This window comes from Carcharodon carcharias, chromosome 12 (genome assembly GCF_017639515.1).
Source record: "Carcharodon carcharias isolate sCarCar2 chromosome 12, sCarCar2.pri, whole genome shotgun sequence".
NCBI lineage: Eukaryota > Metazoa > Chordata > Chondrichthyes > Lamniformes > Lamnidae > Carcharodon > Carcharodon carcharias.
The window spans coordinates 130,060,803-130,081,151 of NC_054478.1; the positions used below are offsets into that span (position 1 = coordinate 130,060,803).

Consider the following 20,349-nt stretch of genomic DNA (forward strand, 5'->3'; position numbering starts at 1 on the left):
TGAATCAATTTGAAAATTGAGCTGTTCTATAGATTATAGATGTTTCCCCGTCAGTGCACCATACTTTTGGCAATGGACCTAGAAGTGAGGTGTGGGGACATGTTTTACAAAGCAAGTTATTATGCTCTAGAAAGCACTGCTTATAAGAGTGATGGCAGTAGATTCCATAGTAACTTTTGAAAGGAAATTTGATAAAAGGTTGAAAGGGAGAAATTGTCAGTCTATAGCACAGCAATGAGACTAAATGGAGAACCATTTCAAAGAACTGGTGCAGATACAATGGATTAAGTAACCTCCTTCTATGCTGCATTGTTTCATGTTTCTAAAATTTTTACCATTTATAGTGTACTAAATTAGCCCGTCTCTGTCTTATACACACAAAAATAACACTATAGACTACTGCACTAAACAAAATGAATGTGCTGTGAAAAGTACTGTAATATTGTATTGTTTTACGCGCTGCAAAGTACACAGCCTCAAGTATATTAAATGTAAACTCTTCAAAGGACACTTACTTATTAAACATACCTGGCAGTATTAGTTCTCTATGAAGGGATTAATGTTTGCAATAGATTTATGCAATCATTATATTGAAAAGTAGTGATGTTAATGTCAATGATGTATCTCCTGCATGATTTTGCTTGATTAAATTAGCTTGTCAGGGGGATGGGAACCTGAGAAGGAATTCAGATGGGAGAAAAACAAAGCTGGTAATGGGAAGTAGAAATGTAGTAAACAAAAATGGAAGGCAGCAGAAACAAATGCCAGGATCAAATAGAGTCAAAATATAGAATAATGTTGGAAAGGAGGAATCAAAGGCACTCTATCTGAATGCATGCAGCAATCGCAACAAAGTAGGTGAATTGATGGCTCAAATAGAAGTAAATAGGCAAGATCTAATTGTCATGAAAGAGATATGGCTGCAGTTTGACCAAGACTGAGAACTGAATATTCAAGGCTATTCGACATTTAAGAAGGACAAGGCCAAAGGGAAAGGAGGTGGGGTAGCACCGATAATAAGGAATGAGGTCAGTATGTTAGTGAGAGAAGAACTTAGATCGGAAAACAAGATATAGAATCCATTTGTGCGGAGCCAACAAACAGCATGAGGCAGTCAATATTGGAAAATTCTTCAAGTTCCAAAGAAGGGTCAAATTGGACTTGAAATGTTAACTCTGTTTCTCTCTCCACAGATGCTGCCAGACCTGCTGAGTTTTTCCAGATCTTTTCCGGATCCAGTTTTTGTTTCAGATCTCTAGAATCCACAGTATTTTTCTTTTATATAAATTGGTAGGACTTGTTTATAGGCCATCAAACAGTAGTTGTGATGTAGGACACGGTATAAATCAGGAAATTAGAGGTGCATGTAGCAAGGATAATCCAGTAATCATGGGTAACTTCAATCTACACATAGGCTGGATAAATCTAATGAGTACTAATGCTATGGAGGATGAATTCCTAGAATGTTTATGAGATGTTTACTAGAGCATTATGATGAGGAACCAACTAGAGAGCAGGCAATTTTGGATCTAATGTTATGTAACGAGAAAGGATTAATTAATAATCTTGTGGTTAAAAAAAAGCCTTTAGGGAAGAACGACCATAATATTATAGAGTTTTCCATTAAATTTGAAAACCATGCAGTTCAACCTGAAACTAGGGTCTTAAATCTAGACAAAGGAAACTATGAAGGTATGTGCGGCAAGTTGGCTGTGGTAGTTTGGGAAAGTAAATTAAAATATTTGGTGGTAGGAAGGCAATGGCTAGTATTTGAAGAACTAATACATGGTTTATAACAAATAAGGCACAAAAGCTCAACGGGAAAAGTGAGTCAAGCGCGGCTAACAAAGGAAGTTAAAGATTGTATTAGATCAAAGGAGGAGTCTTTTAAAGCCAAAACAAAAAGTAGCAAGTGTGAGGATTGGCAGCATTTTAGAATTCAGCAAAGGAGGACTAAAAACAAATATGAACATACAAACATACAAACATATGAACCAGGAGCAGGAGTAGGCCACTTGGCCCTTTGAGCCTGCTCCACCATTCAGTAAGATTATGGCTGATCTGACTGTAACATCCCACATACTCCCAGTAACCTTTCACCCCCTTGTTTATCAAGAATCTATCTACCTCTGCCTTGAAAAGATTCAAAGACTCTGCTTCCACTTCCTTTTGAGGAAGGGAGTTCCAAAGACTCAATACCCTCTGGAACCAAAAACAACGCAGAAGTCAGGAGTATAATGGAATACTCTCCATTTGCCTGGATGAGTGCAGCTGTGGCAACATTCAAGAAGCTTGACACCATCCAAGCCAAAACAGTCCACTTGATTGGCACCTCTTCCACAAATGTTCACTCCCTCCAACAAACAGTGGTAGTGTGTACCATCTACAAGATGCATTGCAGAAACTCACCAAGGCTCCTTAGGCAGCACCTTCCAAACCCATGACTACTATCATCTAGAAGGACAAGGGCAGCTGACATATGGGAACACCATCACCTGGAAGTTCCCCTCCAAACCACTCACCATCCTGACTTGGAAATATATCGCTGTTCATTCACTGTTGCTGGGTCAAAATCCTGGAATTCCCTCCATAACAGCACTGTGGATGTACCTTTACCACATGGATTGCAGCAGTTCAAGAAGGCAGCTCACCACCACCTTCTCAAGGGCAATTAGGAATGGGAATAAATGTTTGCCTCACCAGCGATGCCCACATCCTGTAAACAAATTTAAAAAACACCCTTAGAAAGAAAGGACCTCCCTTAGAGAAAGAAAGGCAGAATAGAATATGAATGTAAACTAACAAGAAACATAAAAACGGACTGTAAAAGCTTCTATAGGTATGTAAAAAGAAAAAGATTTGCAAAGACAAATGTGGGTCCATTACAGACAGAGACAGGAGAGTTTATACTGGGGAATAGAAAATTGACAAAGAAGTTAAATAATTGCCTTGTGTCTGCCTTCATTTGAAGGGTACACAAAAAACTTCCCTGAAATACTGGAACACCAAGGGACTAGCAAGGTTGAAGACCTGAAAGAAATTCATATGAGTAAAAAAAGTAGCACTGGAGAAATTAATGGGACTGCAAGTTGATAAATCCCGAGGACATGATGATCTACATCCTACAGTGTTGGAAGAGAGTGGATTGTGGTCATCTTTCATAATTCTATAGATTCTAGAATGGTGCCTGTAGATTGGAAGGTTGCAAATGTAATCCCATTTTTTAAGGAAAGAGGGAGAGAGAAAAAAACGGGGAACTACAGACCTGTTAGCCTGATGTCAGTAGTAGGGACAATAGTAGAATCAATTATATTGGATGTGATAACTGGATACTTAGAAAATAGTAATCTGATTGGACAGACTCAACACAGATTTATGAAAGGAAAATCATGTTTGACAAACCTGATGGAGTTTTTGAATATATTACTAGCAGAATAGTTAAGGGGGAAGCAGTGGATGTGGTGTGTTTGGATTTTCAGAAGGCTTTCAAAAGGTCCCACACAGGAGGTTAGTAAACAAAATTAGAGCACAGGGGATAGCAAGTAATATACTGACATGGACTGAGGATTGGTTAACAGATAGAAAATAGAAAGTAGGAATAAATTGGTACAAGTTGGTAGGCTGTGATAACTGGGGTACCACAAGGATCAATACTTAGGCCCAAGCTGTTCACAATTTATATCAATGATTTGGATGTGGGGGCCAAACATAATATTTCCAAGTTTGTAGATGACACAAAACTAGGTGGGAATGTGTGTTAAGAGGATGATGCAAAGAGGCTTCAAGGGATTTGGACAGACTCTGTGAGTGGGCAAGAACATGGCAGATGGAATATAATGTGGATAAGTGTGAGGTTACCCATTTTGGTAGGAGGAATGGAGATGCAGAGTATTTCTTAAATGGTGAGAGATTGGGAAGTGTTGATGTCCAAAGGGTGTCCTTGTTCATAAGTCACTGAAAGCTAACATGCAGGTTCAGCAAGCAATTAGGAAAGCAAATGGTATGTGGCCTTTATTGCAAGAGGATTTGAGTACAGGATTAAAAGTGTCTTGCTTCAATTGTATAGAACCTTGCTTACACTGCACTTGGAGTACTGTGTACAGTTTTAGTCCCCTTACCTAAGGAAAGATATCCTTGCCATTGAGGGAGTGTAGCAGAGGATCGCCAAACTAATTTCTCGAATGGCGGGACTGTCCTATGAGGAGAGATTGAGGAGACTGGGACTATATTCTTTGGATACTCGCAGTGCAGTACAGAGGGAATATTATGGTGTCTGAGGTCTAATTATAACCTCTAAAAATAGGTGCAGTTGGGTGAGATATAAACGTTTTAAAAGTCTCACACCCGACCCTAACCCACCCACTCCCAGGTTTAACGGAGTTTGGGCAGGGTTCAGACTGCCAAACATAGAGGCATGCTGGCCATATAAATATTATACTGAGGCTGGGAGCCTCACAGTTAAATTTCCTTATACATTTAACCTTGTTCGGCCCAGGGCTTGAGAAACATGGTAGCTTAAGGAAGGCACGGACAGCCTTTGGAAAAAGGTAAGTACCCTTACAGCTTTGCTTATGGAGCAGGGAGATCTTCCCCTGGTCCACCAACCTTACCTCCGTCCCTGTAATTGGACACCTTGCTCATCAGAATCCCCCATCCAAACAGCCCCCCAACCACTGCAGGCTCCCTATCTGCAGTCTGTCCCACAGTGTTCCTTGCCCAGCTGGAGCCAAGCCTGTCAATCAGGCTAACTTCCAGCCAGGGATCCTGTCAGTAGGAAAATCCAGACTTCAGGGTTTCACATTTGAAACTCCGAGTCTTTGCTCGGAAAACCTGCTCCTGTCAATATCGGGGCCCTGTCTTTCAACTGATAAGTTAAACTGGGGCCCCTTGTCTCTCGGGTATACTTGAAAGATTGCACAGCAGTATTTCGAAGTCGTGTAGGAGAATTCCCCCCAATGTCCTGGTTAATATTTCTCCCTCAACCAACGTCACGAAAAATGGTTTGGGTGGAATCTTCTGCCCCCGCAGGAGACTAGGAAGGAGACGTGAGGGCCTGAAAATTAGGTGGGTTGGGGCTGGGACCAATACCTGATGCCTTCCCGCCTCCACTGGTAACAAGTTCTGGGTGGGAAGACCCATGATCGACCTACCAGTCCCGCCTCCACTTGAGGTGGCCAATTAGCGACCACTTAAGGGCCTCTTCCTGTCGTGTTATTATGATGGTATAATACCTTGGGTTTATTTACTGTACAAGACACCACGCACCAATCGCTCATAAGGCATTTGGTAAACACATTGCCGGTTCATTTATTAAGACTAGGCACATGAGAATAGTTGTACACAGGTATAAAGCTTGAAGACATAGAGTTGTGTATGTGTTCTGCTCAAAGCTAAAGTGAAACTAAGACTGGATCACATGGCACATTTCCCTTCTGGTGATGTCATGCTAATACCTCTTAAAGGCATATTATGATATCTCCCAACTCCACTTCAATTTTTGCAGCTCCGGGCAGGCCTGCCGACATGCAGCCTGCACGACTGGTTAAACTGGTGGGCTGCATGTCAGCTGAAGGGGGGGTCCCTCAATCTGCATTAATCTCTGCATGTTCAATGGCATGGACATGGAGCAGGGGATGGTCGCTGACAGCCACACCCCTTCCCTTGCTGCCGACCCCCATGGACACCTCTCCCCGCAACACCCACCCCACGTGGCCCCCCCCAACAGGACTTGCCTTTTTCCTGGATGATCCGTGATACTGGGACTCCAGGGGTGTTGTTCTGACAGCTGCCATGGCCTACTCCATGGTCTGCCAAGTGCAAGAGTTGCCAGCCTCTGATTGGCTGGCAGTTCTATGCAGGTGGGATGTTATATCCTAGGGTCCACATTCAGGAGGAAGGCCCGCTGCTGTCCTCTTAAGTGTCTGATGGGCAGAGGACATTGGGGTCTTCCTCCGAAGAGTCAGCGCGACTGTCTTGCCACTTTTTAAGGTAGCAAGCAAGACACCCACCAAGAGTGGAAGATTCTGCTCATTATCACATTGTCATTTGTGGGGCTTTGCAGGGTACAGATTGGCTGCCGCCTTTCCTAAATCAGAACAGTGACTTCATTACAAAAGTGCTTTATTGTCTGTGAAGCATTTGGGATGGCGTGAGTTTGTGAAAGGCATTGTGCAAATGCAAAACAAAAACAGAATTACCTGGAAAAACTCAGCAGGTCTGGCAGCATCGGCGGAGAAGAAAAGAGTTGACGTTTCGAGTCCTCATGACCCTTCGACAGAACGGAAATTGTGCAAATGCAAGTCTTTCTTTTCCTCAGGTCTCCTGGCTCAATGACAATTACTTTTGAAGTTTTTCTTTCTCTGGCTTACAATCAGATAAGATCGTCTGTTTAAGAAAACACACAACTTATTTTTAGGTCATCTCAGAATCTATTTCATATGCAGCTCAGAATTCCCCTTGTGGATTTGTTGTGACTGGCACGTTATTTACTTTAGGGCTCACTGTGCTAACAGGATTAGGAACAGGACGATCAAATAAGAAGCTCAAAAGTAAAAGTTATACAAGTAAACAAATAGCAGTCAAGGTTGGGAGTCGATCAAAAGTTGGTTGAGGATAACTAAAACGAGCTTCAGAAGAGTGAAGGCATTGAAAAGGTAGATTACAGATAGCTGCAGGATTGTTGCTAGCTAGGGTAATCAAAAGATTTCCCTACACATAGTTGATGGAGAATAAAACTTGAGTATGCCTGTTTAGGTATAAAGGCGTATAAACATGTATCTTTCTTCATAGTTGAAGATTTTACAAATTGATCCAATCAAATTATAGAATCTGTAGACACATGTAAACCATCTGTTACAAAGAAACTCAAGTAGTTAAATGTATGTAAAGGACCCAGAAGGGACAAAATGCAGATAGCAGAAGTGAGGAGATAGTTGAGGATTCGATTTATATTTTTCAGATTTGTATAAGTAGCGGACATTCAAATCTAGCAAGGATAGTAAACAGCCTCTCAGAGTCATATAGACTCGAAATGAGGGCAGAATTTTACATTCCGCAGGCGGGCGTGTGCCTGACCCCAACGGGCGTAAAGTTGTGCAAGATGACATCTGGCGAGCTTCCCGACATCATCGCACAGTCGTGTGATATTTTGCTCGCTGGGTGCACGCAGCAGTCAGAAGAGTGTCTGCCGACAATTACGCGAGCAATTAAGCCCTTAATGGCGCAATTGTAAGCGTTTTTTGTGGCCCGTCCAACCTTACGGTTGGCAGACGGGCGAAATGGCCAGGCGGCCTTTACACTTTTGATGAAACCTCATCCAAGGGCGGAATGAAATCTCCATTATGATATAAAATCAAAATAAATATCTGGGGACAGCATTTTTATGAGGTGTGCTTTCAGATGCTTGATTGTGCTGCATGGACATTTTCTGCAGCATTTTTGTGCTTTCTTTTATTATTTGGAGGTCTGCAGCTCCCTGGGGCAGCTGTCTGCCTTCAGGGAGCACAGTGGAAAGGTTCACCCGCGCCCGCAGTGATGTCGTCGCCCACCCTCTACCCAGCAGCGCTGAGCTTTTCAGTGCATGTTTCATACTGGCTGGCCGTTAATTAGCCAGCCAGTGTGAAATCGCAGTCGGGGGCCGATCGCAGTCGGGGGCTCATTTCCAGGCCACTCCCGGGCCCGCCAATCGTGCGTGCCCGACAAGGGAATAATTCAGGCCTCTTTTTCCCACTCCACAGATGCTGCCAAACCTGCTGAATTTTTCCAGCATTTTCTGTTTTTATACTGAGCTGGTTGTATGTCAGTGGGAATTAGGGATAAGTGCTCAAGAGAATTTTACAAGATACTGGGCGGAGTCATCCCAGATTTGCACTAAGTGGTAGCAGGCGGGAAAAAGGATGTTTTACCCGCTGGCCGCAATGGTGGCTTTTCACGCCATATCATCTCAATCCCGCCTCATTAGCTATGCATTCCCGGGAAGCACACCGTTCTGATGGTGGGCAGGCTGTCATTCATCTGCCATGCCATCACCTTGCCGCTTCATCACGCCGGATGGCATATTTAAAGTGCAGTCAGGCACACAGCTCTCAGTGCTTTCAACCCATGATTGCTGCAAAGTAGACATGACCCCCAAAGGCAATAAGACTGCAGGCCCCCATTTAATGACACATTCCCTTGAGCAGCTTTTGGATGCAGTGGAGGCTGGCTGTGATATCCTCTACCCCTGCTCCAGCCACAGGGCAGCAACATCACCAATCCAGCATGGGAGGCGGTGGCAGCGGTGGTCAGCGCCAACACCCTACAAAAGAGGACAGCCATCCAGTGCCAAAAGAGGGTGAATGATCTCCTCCATTCCACTAGGGTAAGTCACTCTTCTCATCACTCTCAACTTACACACTCACAAACCCATCACACATCCACAGGGATCTCACTCACTGCTGGTTCAAGTGAGATCACCATTCACTCTCGCACACACCTTCACTGTCCTCATCCGTCCATAGGACCACTCACCACCCACACATGCCAGGTATGCTTAACATTTGGCCTGGCAGGCATCCTGCTTACACTCTCTCCATCACTATTCATGAAGGACAAGCTGGCACACAACAAGGGGGAGAGGGCAAAGACTGGTGGAGGAATGCCTGAAATTAAGGTCCTCAGGGACTTTGAAAATAGAGCCATCCAGCTGGCCAGCAAGGATCTGGACCATTCCTGTGCTGACAGTGAGGTCGGCGGTGCTCTACCAAGTGAGGATCCAGAAGTACAACATCCATCAGACAACCATGCTGTGACTGATGTGTCCTGTTTCACAGGCCACTGCCCTGCACTAATTATTGCTCCTTGCTTTCGCAGGCACATCTGGGAAACAGTCAGCAGAGTCCACAACTCAGGGCCTCCAATCAAGCCACGAAGAAACCTCCAAAGAGGAATCTGAAGGCACCATCATTGAAGACCTGTCGCAGCGCTCACCCACACCCACCACCAGTGCAGAGACACACATCTCTGTGAGACCTAGCTTTGGAGTAGCCTCGGGATCACAAGCTGGTGAGCACATCACACTGCCTGATCCACAGCAAGCAGTGGCAGGGACTTCCCAGGTCCCCAAAACTTGGAGGACTGCTGGAGGCCAGAAAACTGTTGAGTCTGAGCCAGAGCTGGGACTACACTTCCTAATATCTTGAATTGGACCACTCCAGAGCCTTTCAGAGCACTCGTTGGCTGATTAAACTATTTAAATAAGGGTCCTTAAGCTTGTAATGTCACGTGATAAAAATTGTTTAACAACTTGTGGTGCTAACAGGTAGGACAGGATCCTTCAGCATTTTTATTTAAGGGGCTCCTCCACTACCTATAGTTTGGTTGCTGTTTGTTCCTATAGGCTGCTGGTTAACTTCTGGCTGTTTTTTGTCTGTTTTCTGACTCCACAAACTTAATGCCAACTGCTGAGAAGAGGACTTGCTGGTGGTGCGGATTATGAATAGCTAAGTAAAACAGATGCTGGCTTTTTACAAGGCTGCTCTTAAGTATGCAAGACTGGCTCACCTATCCTTCAATTTGCCCTCTTCTTTTGAAGAGATAGTGCCTGGCCTTTACTTTGCATCTCCTGCTGACAAACTTACTTAGACAGTGAAGTTCCCACATGGGGAATCAGAAGCACAGCTCCAATATGCTATGCAACCGCATCACCTCACCTCATTGATTCATATTTTTAATAGAAGTTTGGATGCTGCTTTGTGAGAACCAGTAAGATATCTGACTCTCCCAGAAAAACAAGAATGTTAACCTTGCTTGTCTTTTCATTGCTGATGATCAAGTTCATTTCCTTGCACAGTAAGAAAGCAGTTTCCTACTGTTATTAATGCATTGTTTAATATGTTTGCCCAAAAGGTTATTACAGGAATTTTAGCAATGTGTCATTAGGAGGTTTAATTGGATTAACAATTTTCAGTGGCATCTACAATATTGTTACTCTCTTTGACCTGCCGCTGTTGTATTTGGATGTGTGCACACATGCCCGCATACCTTAACCATAACTTGCAGCATTAAAAAAAATAAAATCTGCCTTTTAAATATATATTTGAGAATTTTCCCCTATGAGCCTATATCTCATTATGTCCCTGTTCAACTATGCAACCCAATTGCCCAGTATTAAAATCATCCCAACCCTGTGCATTTTTGTAATAGCTAACTCCTCTCATACAGCTGATGGATTACTTAGCTATCTGCCTTGCTTCTGCACACATACTGATACTGATTACAGTTGGTAATCCTGCAATGTTCATTATGAGGGTGGAGTCTTGCACCCTTTCTGAGGGCAGTCAGTCTGAATGGTGCACCTGGGATTTCATGTATGACAAGTGAACCAAATTGTAAACTGCAAATCATTGTCCTGTTAAATAATGATAGGCAGAATTTCTTCAGAACAGGGTCTTAGGAGATGCATGGGATGAAAAAAGACTTGGATAATCAGGTATTTTCTTGTTAGAAAAGTGCAGTATGACAGAAGTATTTAAAATTATGAAAGGTTGGGACAGATTAATTGGAAGCAGACCATTTCTAATTGTTGAAAGGTCAAGAATGAGGGACCATAGATACAAGATTAAATGTAAGAAATTTAGAACAGAGGGCAAGTGAATTCTTTACACAGAGTGTTTTGAGGATGTGAAATTCATTCTTAGGATTAGTGTCTGAGGCAGAAACCATGGGCTGGATTTTATGGTCCTCCAGGGACGGGTTGGCAGGTGGAGATATATAAAATTGGGCACTATGCCATGGGCGCAATTCCCTATGCCTACCAATCTGACCCTGCACCTGCTTCACTGCAATTTTACCAGCAGCAGGGGAGACATTGGGAGGCACATCCGCCCATTGCGAATTGAGACCTTTGGGTGGCCAATTAATAACCATTTAAGGTTTTCCTCTCGCCACCACTGGGATTTAACTACGGCAGGCGATGCCCATGCCAAGTGTGCAGCCCTGCAGTTTTCACTGTTCAAGCTGGTGGTAGGGCAAGGGGTACCTCCTCTACGGGCCTCCTGTGCCGATAAGATGAGGGCGGAAATCTCACTCTGAGCCACTTAACAGCCTAACAGCCATTAAATAGCTGAGGACAAGCTGACAAGTGTGGAACTCCACCCCACACCACTCCCACTCCCATAAAATCCAGCCCTTGGGTGGAATTTTCCAACCCCCCTGCAGCAGGTTTAATGGTGGGCGGTGGGAGGGGACAATGGAGCTCAAAAATTGGTTTTCGCTGGTGTAAAATGACGGTAAGATCTTCCGCTTCTGCCCACCATGGGTCGCAATTCCTGCCATAAGCCGATGTGAAACTGATTTGTATCCTGCTAATGGGATGCAGATGAAAGCCTGACTGGAATTGCTCCGCTTGTCCGATCTTCTGCGCCGCCAGCGGGAAATCACACCAGTCCAGAACACGTCTGGACCAATTTGGCATGTAAAAGTCAGCACTTACCTTAAGAAGGCCTGGGGCAGCTCGCAGGTGTGAGGAGAAAATGGAGGCCTCCAGTAACTGGATCCTGGAACACCATCTGCAGCACTGGGTGGACGGAGAATCAAACACGTAGATCTTCTCTGCGCAGCAGCATCCAGAAGGTGGATGTTCTTAGTGCAGTGACTTCTTCCAGTGTTTGGATCTTCAACCAGCAACTTCTTCCAGGCATTGGGGTCTTCAAACTGCAGGTGGAAGGCAGCAGGAGATACAGGTGGGTGGCCAGGGTCTGTTCTGGTGTGGGGGGAATAGACGGGGAGGAGAGGATTGACGAGGTGGGGTGGGTGTGAAGGACTGTGGGGGGTGGCAGGGGGAGGTTGGGGTGGTAGGGAAATAAGAGAGGTGCTAAAGCAGTCATGCAATGAATGGACTGGTATGGAGCAGGAGGGTGGAAAAGGCTGTGTTGGAATGCAAGCAGGGGAATGGGGGATTATGCAGGTGTGAAAGGGGAAGGGGGTTTGTGCAGGTGTAAAGGGCATGGGGGTGTGTAGAGGTGTGAAGCGGCAGGGGGGCTGTAGAAGAGTGAAGGGGCATGGGGGTGTAGAGGTGTGAAGGGGCAGGGGGCTGTAGAGGTGTGAAGGGGCAGGGAGTGGTGTAGAGGAGAAAGGGGTTCACAGGGAAGGGTCAGTGGAACCAATGGTGGATTCCTAGGGGGCAGACTGAGGGTACCGGTGGTAGGATGGGATGGTAATGGTTAAAGAAAGTAGTGGGAGCCAATAGGTTGGGAGGGTATAGGTGCAGCAATGTCGAGTGAAGGGGCACTGAGAGTTGTTGGAAGGGATGTGGAGGGTTCTGTAAATTTGACGTTTGGCAGGATCGGAGGCGGCATGTCTATTGTAATGGTGGGTGGGATGTTTGGGAAGGTGGGGGACTTCTACATTTATATGTATGGGGCAGAAGGTGATACGGGAGAATTGACCATGGGGAGGTCAAATGTGATTCAAATGGGAGGTCAATGGTTATGGGGGGGAAGGTGTGGGTCACAGGGAGAGGGGAATTGGTATTCGACTACCTGAAATTTTACTTGCACCATGGCTGCTTGCAACTATGCAGCCCTTGTGCTGGAGATCTTGAGATGCTGCATGGGAGTTGGGTCATCAGGGGTTGGTGGAGTTGCAGGTCAGCTCAACTGGACAACTGAAGGGGAACCCTAGCATGTAGTGTTTACAATGCTAGGGACTTGGGACAGATGAGGGTGTGAAGGGCAAAGGCTCAGCGTGTGTTGGAGATTTCTTGCACATGATTCACAAGGGCTCTGGTAAATATCCTTGCCTCCCTGCACATGCCTGATTCTGGGGGACATGGGTTATCCCTTGGAAGATGATGAGGGGATATGGGGCGCAGACAGGCTTAAGGACTATCACAAATAAATCACACCAGATATGATTAAAGTGAAGTGCAGTCTATTTACAGAAGTGTGATACGTGTAACAATCATAGTGCACCCATGCAACCACTTATGAATTCAAAACTTCTTAATTTTCCTTTCCCTAACATTTCTTCTAAGTGCTCCCAGATATCCACAGCAGGAGTGGAGGCAGCCTGCTGAGCAGTTGGCCCTGTTGACTTGGATGACCTTGGCGGCTATCCTCTGGAGACCCGAGGCCTGCAGGGTCCCAGTTCACTTTGACTGTCCTGCTGTGGGGCAGCTGCTCCCTCTGCAGTCACAGAGGATGTGGCTGAATGTGTCATAGGCAAAGGGGATTCTGAAGGGCCAGACACCCTCAGAGACTGCAGGTCCCAGGGGTGTCCAACTGCCTTTGGGTGCTCGAGGGCCCCTGCCTGACTCCTTGAGGGGAAGGGGCACCTGGAGGGAAGTTGAGGTGCCTGGCCCCCCCTCTCGCATAGCCAGTGCAGAAGCTAACCCATGGCTACAGCGATGGAGTGAAGGTCTGCATGTATCTCCAGCAGAATCACTGGACTAGGTTCTCCATGGGGGACACCATCCTTCTCATGCAGGCACAGGACAGTCATCAGGCGGACAGATGCCTCATGTGCCACCCTGTTGAGGGCCTTCAACACCCCCACCTGATGTTCCCCCGCCTCTCACTGCCTCTCCAGCATTTCTCAGAAGGCCAATTCCAGAGGCCCATCATTGGGTGTGAAACTCACAGATGCCTCTTCGCCCCCACTCCTCCAAGTGCTGGTGAGCAAGGCTGAACTTGGCCTCCTCATGCTGCAGACACGTGTCCATGCACTAACCACTAGAACGTGAGACTCACCCTAGACTAGAAGTAATACCCACCGAGGTGTGTATCTCTGGGCTGGTGTAGGGTGCAAGTGATTGCTGGGACACATCTACAGGTGCACTTTCTTCATCGGTGATATCCTTGCTTTCTCCAGGCTTGTCTGCATGCTGGGCAGGACTTCCTCACTTTAGGGCCTTGCCCTCTTCCTAGTGGTACCTGTAAGTAGAAAGGAGAGTACGAGTGACTGCATAAGATGCCTCCAACATGGAGGCACCCTTCACCCTTGGTTTCTATAACATGCATGGATCCTTACTGGATGGCGGCTGCAAGGCAATCTCTCCATCTCCGATGGATCTGTCCCGCTTGACCCCTGCCAGCTGGGATGCCCACTCTTCGAAGTCAGTCAGTTGTTTTAAGTGCAGCTGGCCCCCTTCCCTCTTCTCTCTCTCTTCTATTATGGCTTAACTTCCCTTGTGAAAAGTGAGAAGATGGGGTTAAGAGCAATTAGGTTTCATGTATCATTCCCATGTTTCCAGTCTTACAAATAACCCACTGGATTGTGCGGCATGTGATCGATGCACTGCAGGTTGCCCAGAAAGCTTCTGGGCCAGCACCCTCCAGAGCATTGAGCCCATGCAGATATAAGGATAAGGCTCAAAAAGGCACGTCATTAGCAGTGCTTTCTGGTGCCCTCAACACCTGAACCCCTTCCCCCGCCCCCCACCCCGCCTTCCAGACAGCATGTGAGCTCTCTGTGTGGAAGGGTGAGGCACCCACCGTGGCATCTCCACCTGCAGAGTAGATGGTCTGCATTGAGTTTATGAGGCATCACCTTATCACATTGCCACCAAGGCCCATGTCCCCTGTACCATAGATTGAGTTGAGTGTGAGCAGTTGAATGTTCACTTAACCTGGCAACGCCATGAGGTCATTCGTTCTTTTTTGGAGTTGCAGGGCAGTTCTCTGCTGGAGGCCCTGAGTACTGACTGCCCTGGTGACTTGTTCCCAAGCAGGTTTCGTGTCCCTGTATGGCCTCCTCCTCCCATCCTCTGGATAGAGGATTTCCCTCCTGACCTCCATTTGTTCAAGCAGGATGGCCAGGGAGGTGTCGCTGAATTTGGGCAATGAAGTTCCCTGTCCTCTTCTAGCCATCTACTCAATCAGCATTGTCCAGGTTGCTATCCGGGTGTCATTTAAAAATGCTGCTTGGATATGATGGTGGGGAGCGCACCATCCAGCCCACCCCACCGCACAAAACGTGGGGAAACCCCTGACTGCATAATTAATGATGACGGAGTCACACAATACCCCGTGAAATCCCTGCGGCTTCTGCGGCAGGAAACTCTCCCCGTCCCCTTCCCTGGTCTCACCCCCGCCATGGGACTTAGTCCCGGAAGTGAAAATTCCGCCCAATGTATTTCACTCTACCCATCAGCACAAAAGGACAATGGAAACTTTAACAAGAGTAGGAATTTGCAGAAACTAATTTAAATTTTCCAGCTTTGATCCCTCTAAGATTCAATTAGCAAAATATGGGGACAATTTCTGTGGACACCCTCTCCCAGGGTGGACAGGCACAGATCACCTGCAGTGCAGAGGTCCTGCGGAGGTCTCAGTGCATTTGGATTTGGTGGACCAAGTAACTTACATGGCCTGTCCTAACCTTGGTGCATGCTGAACCTTTGGCAAGGTCTTACACCTGAAAGTGGGACAGGAAAGTCAGCCACTGCTTATTTACAAAACAATAAGGTGCAGAATAGCACAGATTAAGATCAGCATTTCCTCTTTTTGATGAATGGTTGCTCTGAACCAAGAAGACAGTTGGCACAAGCCCATAGCACATAAGTTCCTAAGATTCAATGATATTTTACAGTCACTCAGCAAATGCAGTCAGCAATGAAATTGTACCTTTGGAATGCTCTTCAGAGCTTGAGTAACTAGGTTTGAGTAACTTTTAGCAGGTAATTTAGAGAGAGTAATGACTATAATAAAACTCACATTATAATTAACAGGAAAAAGTATTCCAGTTTCCAAAATACATTGGCAAATTAAATTAATTGCACAAAAATAATTTGCCACTTGGATGAATATTTTCTCTGGTAAAGAGAAGGCTTACCCAATAGAAGCCTTTAAAACAATAAAGGAATTGATCCAGTAGGCATAGACAAGATGTTTTCATCTGTTGGAGAGTCTAAAATTAGGGATCATAAATATAAGATAGTCACTAATAAATCCAAGGAGGATTTCAAGAGAAACTTCTTTACCCAAAGACTTATTAGAATGTGGGACTTACTGCTATGTGGCGTAGCTGAGGTGAATAGTATAGATGACAATGGGAAGTTAGATAAGTATGTGAGGAAGAAAGGACTACAAAAGTGCAGTTAGGGTTAGGTGAAGAGGGGTGGGTAGACACCGGTGTGGAGCATAAACACTGCCACAGATCAGTTGGGCTGAAGGGCCTGTTCCTGTGCTGTCGACTCTGTAATTCTATTTAATTACTGTCTGAAGATTTAATTCAACTTCCATGTTCATGCAAAACAGGCAATGTAAAATCAGAAGCCCAGTTTACATACCTGCCCATTCGCTCTTGCCTGTTTTGTGCAACAGTCGGAGTCAAATTTAGGTCTACTCAGCCTCAGGGTATTGGGATAACATGAAAGCTGTGTTTCTATCCTGTGGAATATGCCTTTTTAAGGTCAGTCCAAAATGTGGCACATAAATCTGAAGCTTCACCTATTACAAAAATCTTCCTCATGTTTGCTTGACAGGGTGATACGGTTGTTTCCTGTGACTCATACGGAATACTAAAGCTTTGGGATGTGCGGAAGGTAGCAATAATGCTATCAGTTGATGCAGGCCCTCATCCTGGTAACCAAGTGATCTTTCACCCATCAGGTAGGAATCTTTTTTCTTCTTGATCATTAAGGTGTCAAATTAACTGTTTTATTCCCAATTTACTTCAATCTCTGGTGCAACCTATTAGCTATTGAAAATGTAATTGTTCCGTAATTTTTGATAAGGTGGATTCAAAATTGGCTTAGTTGTAGGAGACAGAGGGTGATGACAGAAGGATGCTTTAATGACTGGAAGCCAGTGTCCAGTGGCATACCACAGGGATCTGTGCTGGGTCCCCTATTATTTGTCATTTATATAAACGACATGGATGACTATGTGGGGGGTAGGATTAGTAAGTTTGCGGATGACACAAAGATTGGCCGGGTGGTTAACAGTGAGGTTGAGTGTCTTGGGCTACAGGAAAATATAGACGGGATGGTCAAATGGGCAGATAAATGGCAGACAGAATTTAACCGTGAAAAGTGTGAGGTGATACACTTTGGAAGGAGTAATTTGAAAAGGAAGTATTCAATGAACGGCATGACACTGGGAAGTTCTGGGGAACAAAGGGACTTCGGCACGTGTAAGCATAGATCACTGAAGGTGGAGGGGCATGTTAGTGGGGTGGTGAAAAAGGCATATGGGACATTTGCCTTTATCAATCGAGGCATAGATTACAAAAGTAGGGAGATCATTTGGAGTTATATAGAACCTTAGTGAGGCCACAGCTAGAGTACTGTGTGCAGTTCTGGTTGCCACATTATAGGAAGGATGTGATTGCACTGGAGGGGGTGCAGAGGAGGTTCACCAGGATGTTGCCTAGGAGGAAACATTTAAGTTATGAAGAGAGGTTGGATAGACTTGGGTTGTTTTCATTGGAGCAGAGAAGACTGAGGGGCGACTTGATCCAAGTGTACAATATTATGAGGGGCATGGACAGGGTGGATATGGAACAGCAGTTTCCCTTAGTTGAAGGGTCAGTCACAAGGGGCCATAGGTTCAAGGTGAGGGGCAGGAGGTTTAGGGGGGATGTAAGGAAAAACTTTTTTACCCAGAGGGTGGTAACCGTCTGGAATGCACTGCCTGAGAGGGTGGTGGAGGTGGGTTGCCTCACATCCTTTAAAAAGTACCTGGATGAGCACTTGGCATTTCATAACATTCAAGGCTATGGGCCAAGTGCTGGTAAATGGGATTAGGTAGGTAGGTCAGGTGTTTCTCATCTGTCGGTGCATACTCGATGGGCCGAAGGGCCTTTTCTGCACTGTGTGATTCTGTGATTCTGAAATATAGAGAATATAGAGGTGGTGAAATGATGGCTTGGTTTTGCATTGTGGAAAGTGGTTGTGTGTTGTTTATCTTGTTATGTAGTGGAAGTAAAATGTTCAGTTTGTGTATTGGATGCCAAATTGTCACCGTGACCAAACTGTACAGAAATAATTCTTTTTAGTCTAATGAAGATGCTCCCGCATCTGATAATTACACATTTTAGCCTTCATTTTGCAAAGTCTGTGTGAATAATTCCTATTATTTTACTTTTTACATTGAGTTTTCATGCACATAAAAATATGTTTACAATGATGATTATCAATGAGGAAACTCTATGATTCACCTTGATTCATCTATCCAGAGAGATCCTAATGTCCTTTCATACATCAAATTCTTCTTGAAATAATTTTGCTCCCGCTACTCAATCAGGGAATTTGATGGTTCTGGCAGGCCAAACTTTGAGCCTATTTTGATGGTTTTCAGTATTTAGTACAATGGGTGTTTTTTTTTAAAATTTGTACTAAATGGTATTTTGAAACTTATTTAAATTAAGCCTATGGATTTTCACTTGAGCTTAAGTCTTCCTCTCTGTCAATATTTGTCATAGATGCACTCAATCGCTCTTGTAGCAAAGTAGAAAGAGCAGTTAACTGTTGAATGGCCTTATAAATACCTTTTGAACTTTAAACATGTAAGTATGAGGAGACTTTTATCCTCAACTGAGGATACTCCTCCCCACCAACTGCCCCCCCTCCCCCCCCCACCATGATTAACAGGGCCATCAACTGTGTCCACCACATTTCATGCACCTCTGCTCTCATCCCTACCCCCTCCCTCCCTCCCAGAACAACGTTAGGTTCTCCTTGTTCTCACCTTCCATCCCACCAACCTCCACATTTAACAGGTCATTTTCTGCCATTTCCACCAAATGTATGATCCATCTCGGCCTTTGTGTGTTTCAAGCATTTTGGATGAAAAACTTTTCTGCGCTGTTTTATGGGCACAGGATCATGATTCGCACTTACCCATGCCAGTTCTGTTGACAGTGGGCAGTATGCAAACCTGGTGTTCCTTCCTTATTTACCTGATAGTAGCATAGGGCCTAGCCAATTCCTGATTGCTTACATCCTCTTCACGCTGCTAGCTGTCTCTGCACTCAACATGCTGCCAAACAATATTGCACTGAGGTCACTTGGTACAGCCAGCCTGTTCTTCTTAAAACTAAACGGTCCCTCTTAAAGAGAAGCTGCACAGAAAAATTTTGCTGAAATTTAAAAGATGAATAATGAAACACCAGGGCAGAGAGAGGGTTCCAAGGTGATAGGTGCAGCATGGGAGCCATTATTAGTGGCGGTGGGCAGTATGGAGGGACACCATATTTCCTCAGGGGTCCAGGACCCTGTTTCCCTCAGAAGGAAGGGGGAATAGATGGCCAGGGAAGTAAACTCTGGACCTAAGGACCTGCTCATAGTTTCACAAGAAGCCTAATGACCCTACGTGAGTAGTAAAGGTAAGCGCATGCATTTTTACATGACATCTCCTATCCACCACCTCACCAACCTCTCACGCTGCTCAATGCACCATCACTCCCTGCATCATTCACTCAGCAGCACTCACAGATACTCAGGACTCACATCTCACATCCACCTCACTCTCACACACCTACCAATGCTGCAAGCCTCATACCCACCACTCGCTGTTTCCATACGCCTCCAGTTTTTTAGTTATAGTATGCATGTCACCCAAACACAATGCTCCACACTCACTGACAATCATCCCACTTTCTTCCATGACAAGACAGCAGACAAGAGAATAGAGCAGGGCAAAACTGCTGGGAGATGAGGACGCCTGGATTTTCTGAACCTGACAGAAGAGATGGTTCTTAGCATCATAGGACTGACTGCGACACTGAGGATGACAGTATGTTCCTGATTTCACTCCAACACTTCCAGAGATATCCCAGAACACTCGCAGACACCGTGCTATAGCAGAAGTTCTTAAAAATTACTTTATCAACAGTATGGGTGCCTAGCCCTTTAAGGAAAACTAGTAATGGGCCTCTCTTGCAGCTTAATGCTTGGTGCTTGATGAGTGATTGACAAATTTATTGTCTGAATCTGCACAGTCCAAATTTGTTACCCGAGCATCATATCAACTGGCTGGGCTGTGAGAGGCCAGGAGTGAATACATTCACAGCCTTCCAGTGCATGCTGGGGACATCCTTTTCCTGATGGAACACCTTGTGAGCCATACAGGAAGTGGCCAGCAGCACATTGCGTCCCCAAAAAACAGTGGTAGGCAATAAATTTCATGCCCTTTCTGTTTTATTAAGGATGAATAGTATACCTTGTGAGGTTAGATAAGTATTCTCAAAATTAGGTTGAGGACCTCAGGTAGAAGTTTGCAGAACCTTTCCTCAGAAGTGTATATCTGTTCCATGTTACTTCCAGTGAAGAAATGTATTCCAATTTAGAGGCTTGGTTTAGACTGATATTTCAATATCTAGCATTTACTCCGTAAATTCTGTAGGTGGAATGTTGGGGCTGGGGAAGCA

The 20,349-nt window shown here is 45.2% G+C and overlaps 1 protein-coding gene across 1 annotated transcript in view; it reads left to right on the plus strand.

Annotated features, from left to right (window-relative positions):
* The window catches only part of LOC121284978 (sperm-associated antigen 16 protein), a 1,312,939-nt gene that overhangs the window by 1,033,603 nt on the left and 258,987 nt on the right, over positions 1-20,349 (plus strand). Inside the window, exon 15 of the mRNA XM_041201017.1 lies at positions 16,463-16,589. Coding sequence (XP_041056951.1) covers positions 16,463-16,589 — 127 coding nt within the window. The remainder of the gene's footprint in view (positions 1-16,462; positions 16,590-20,349) is intronic.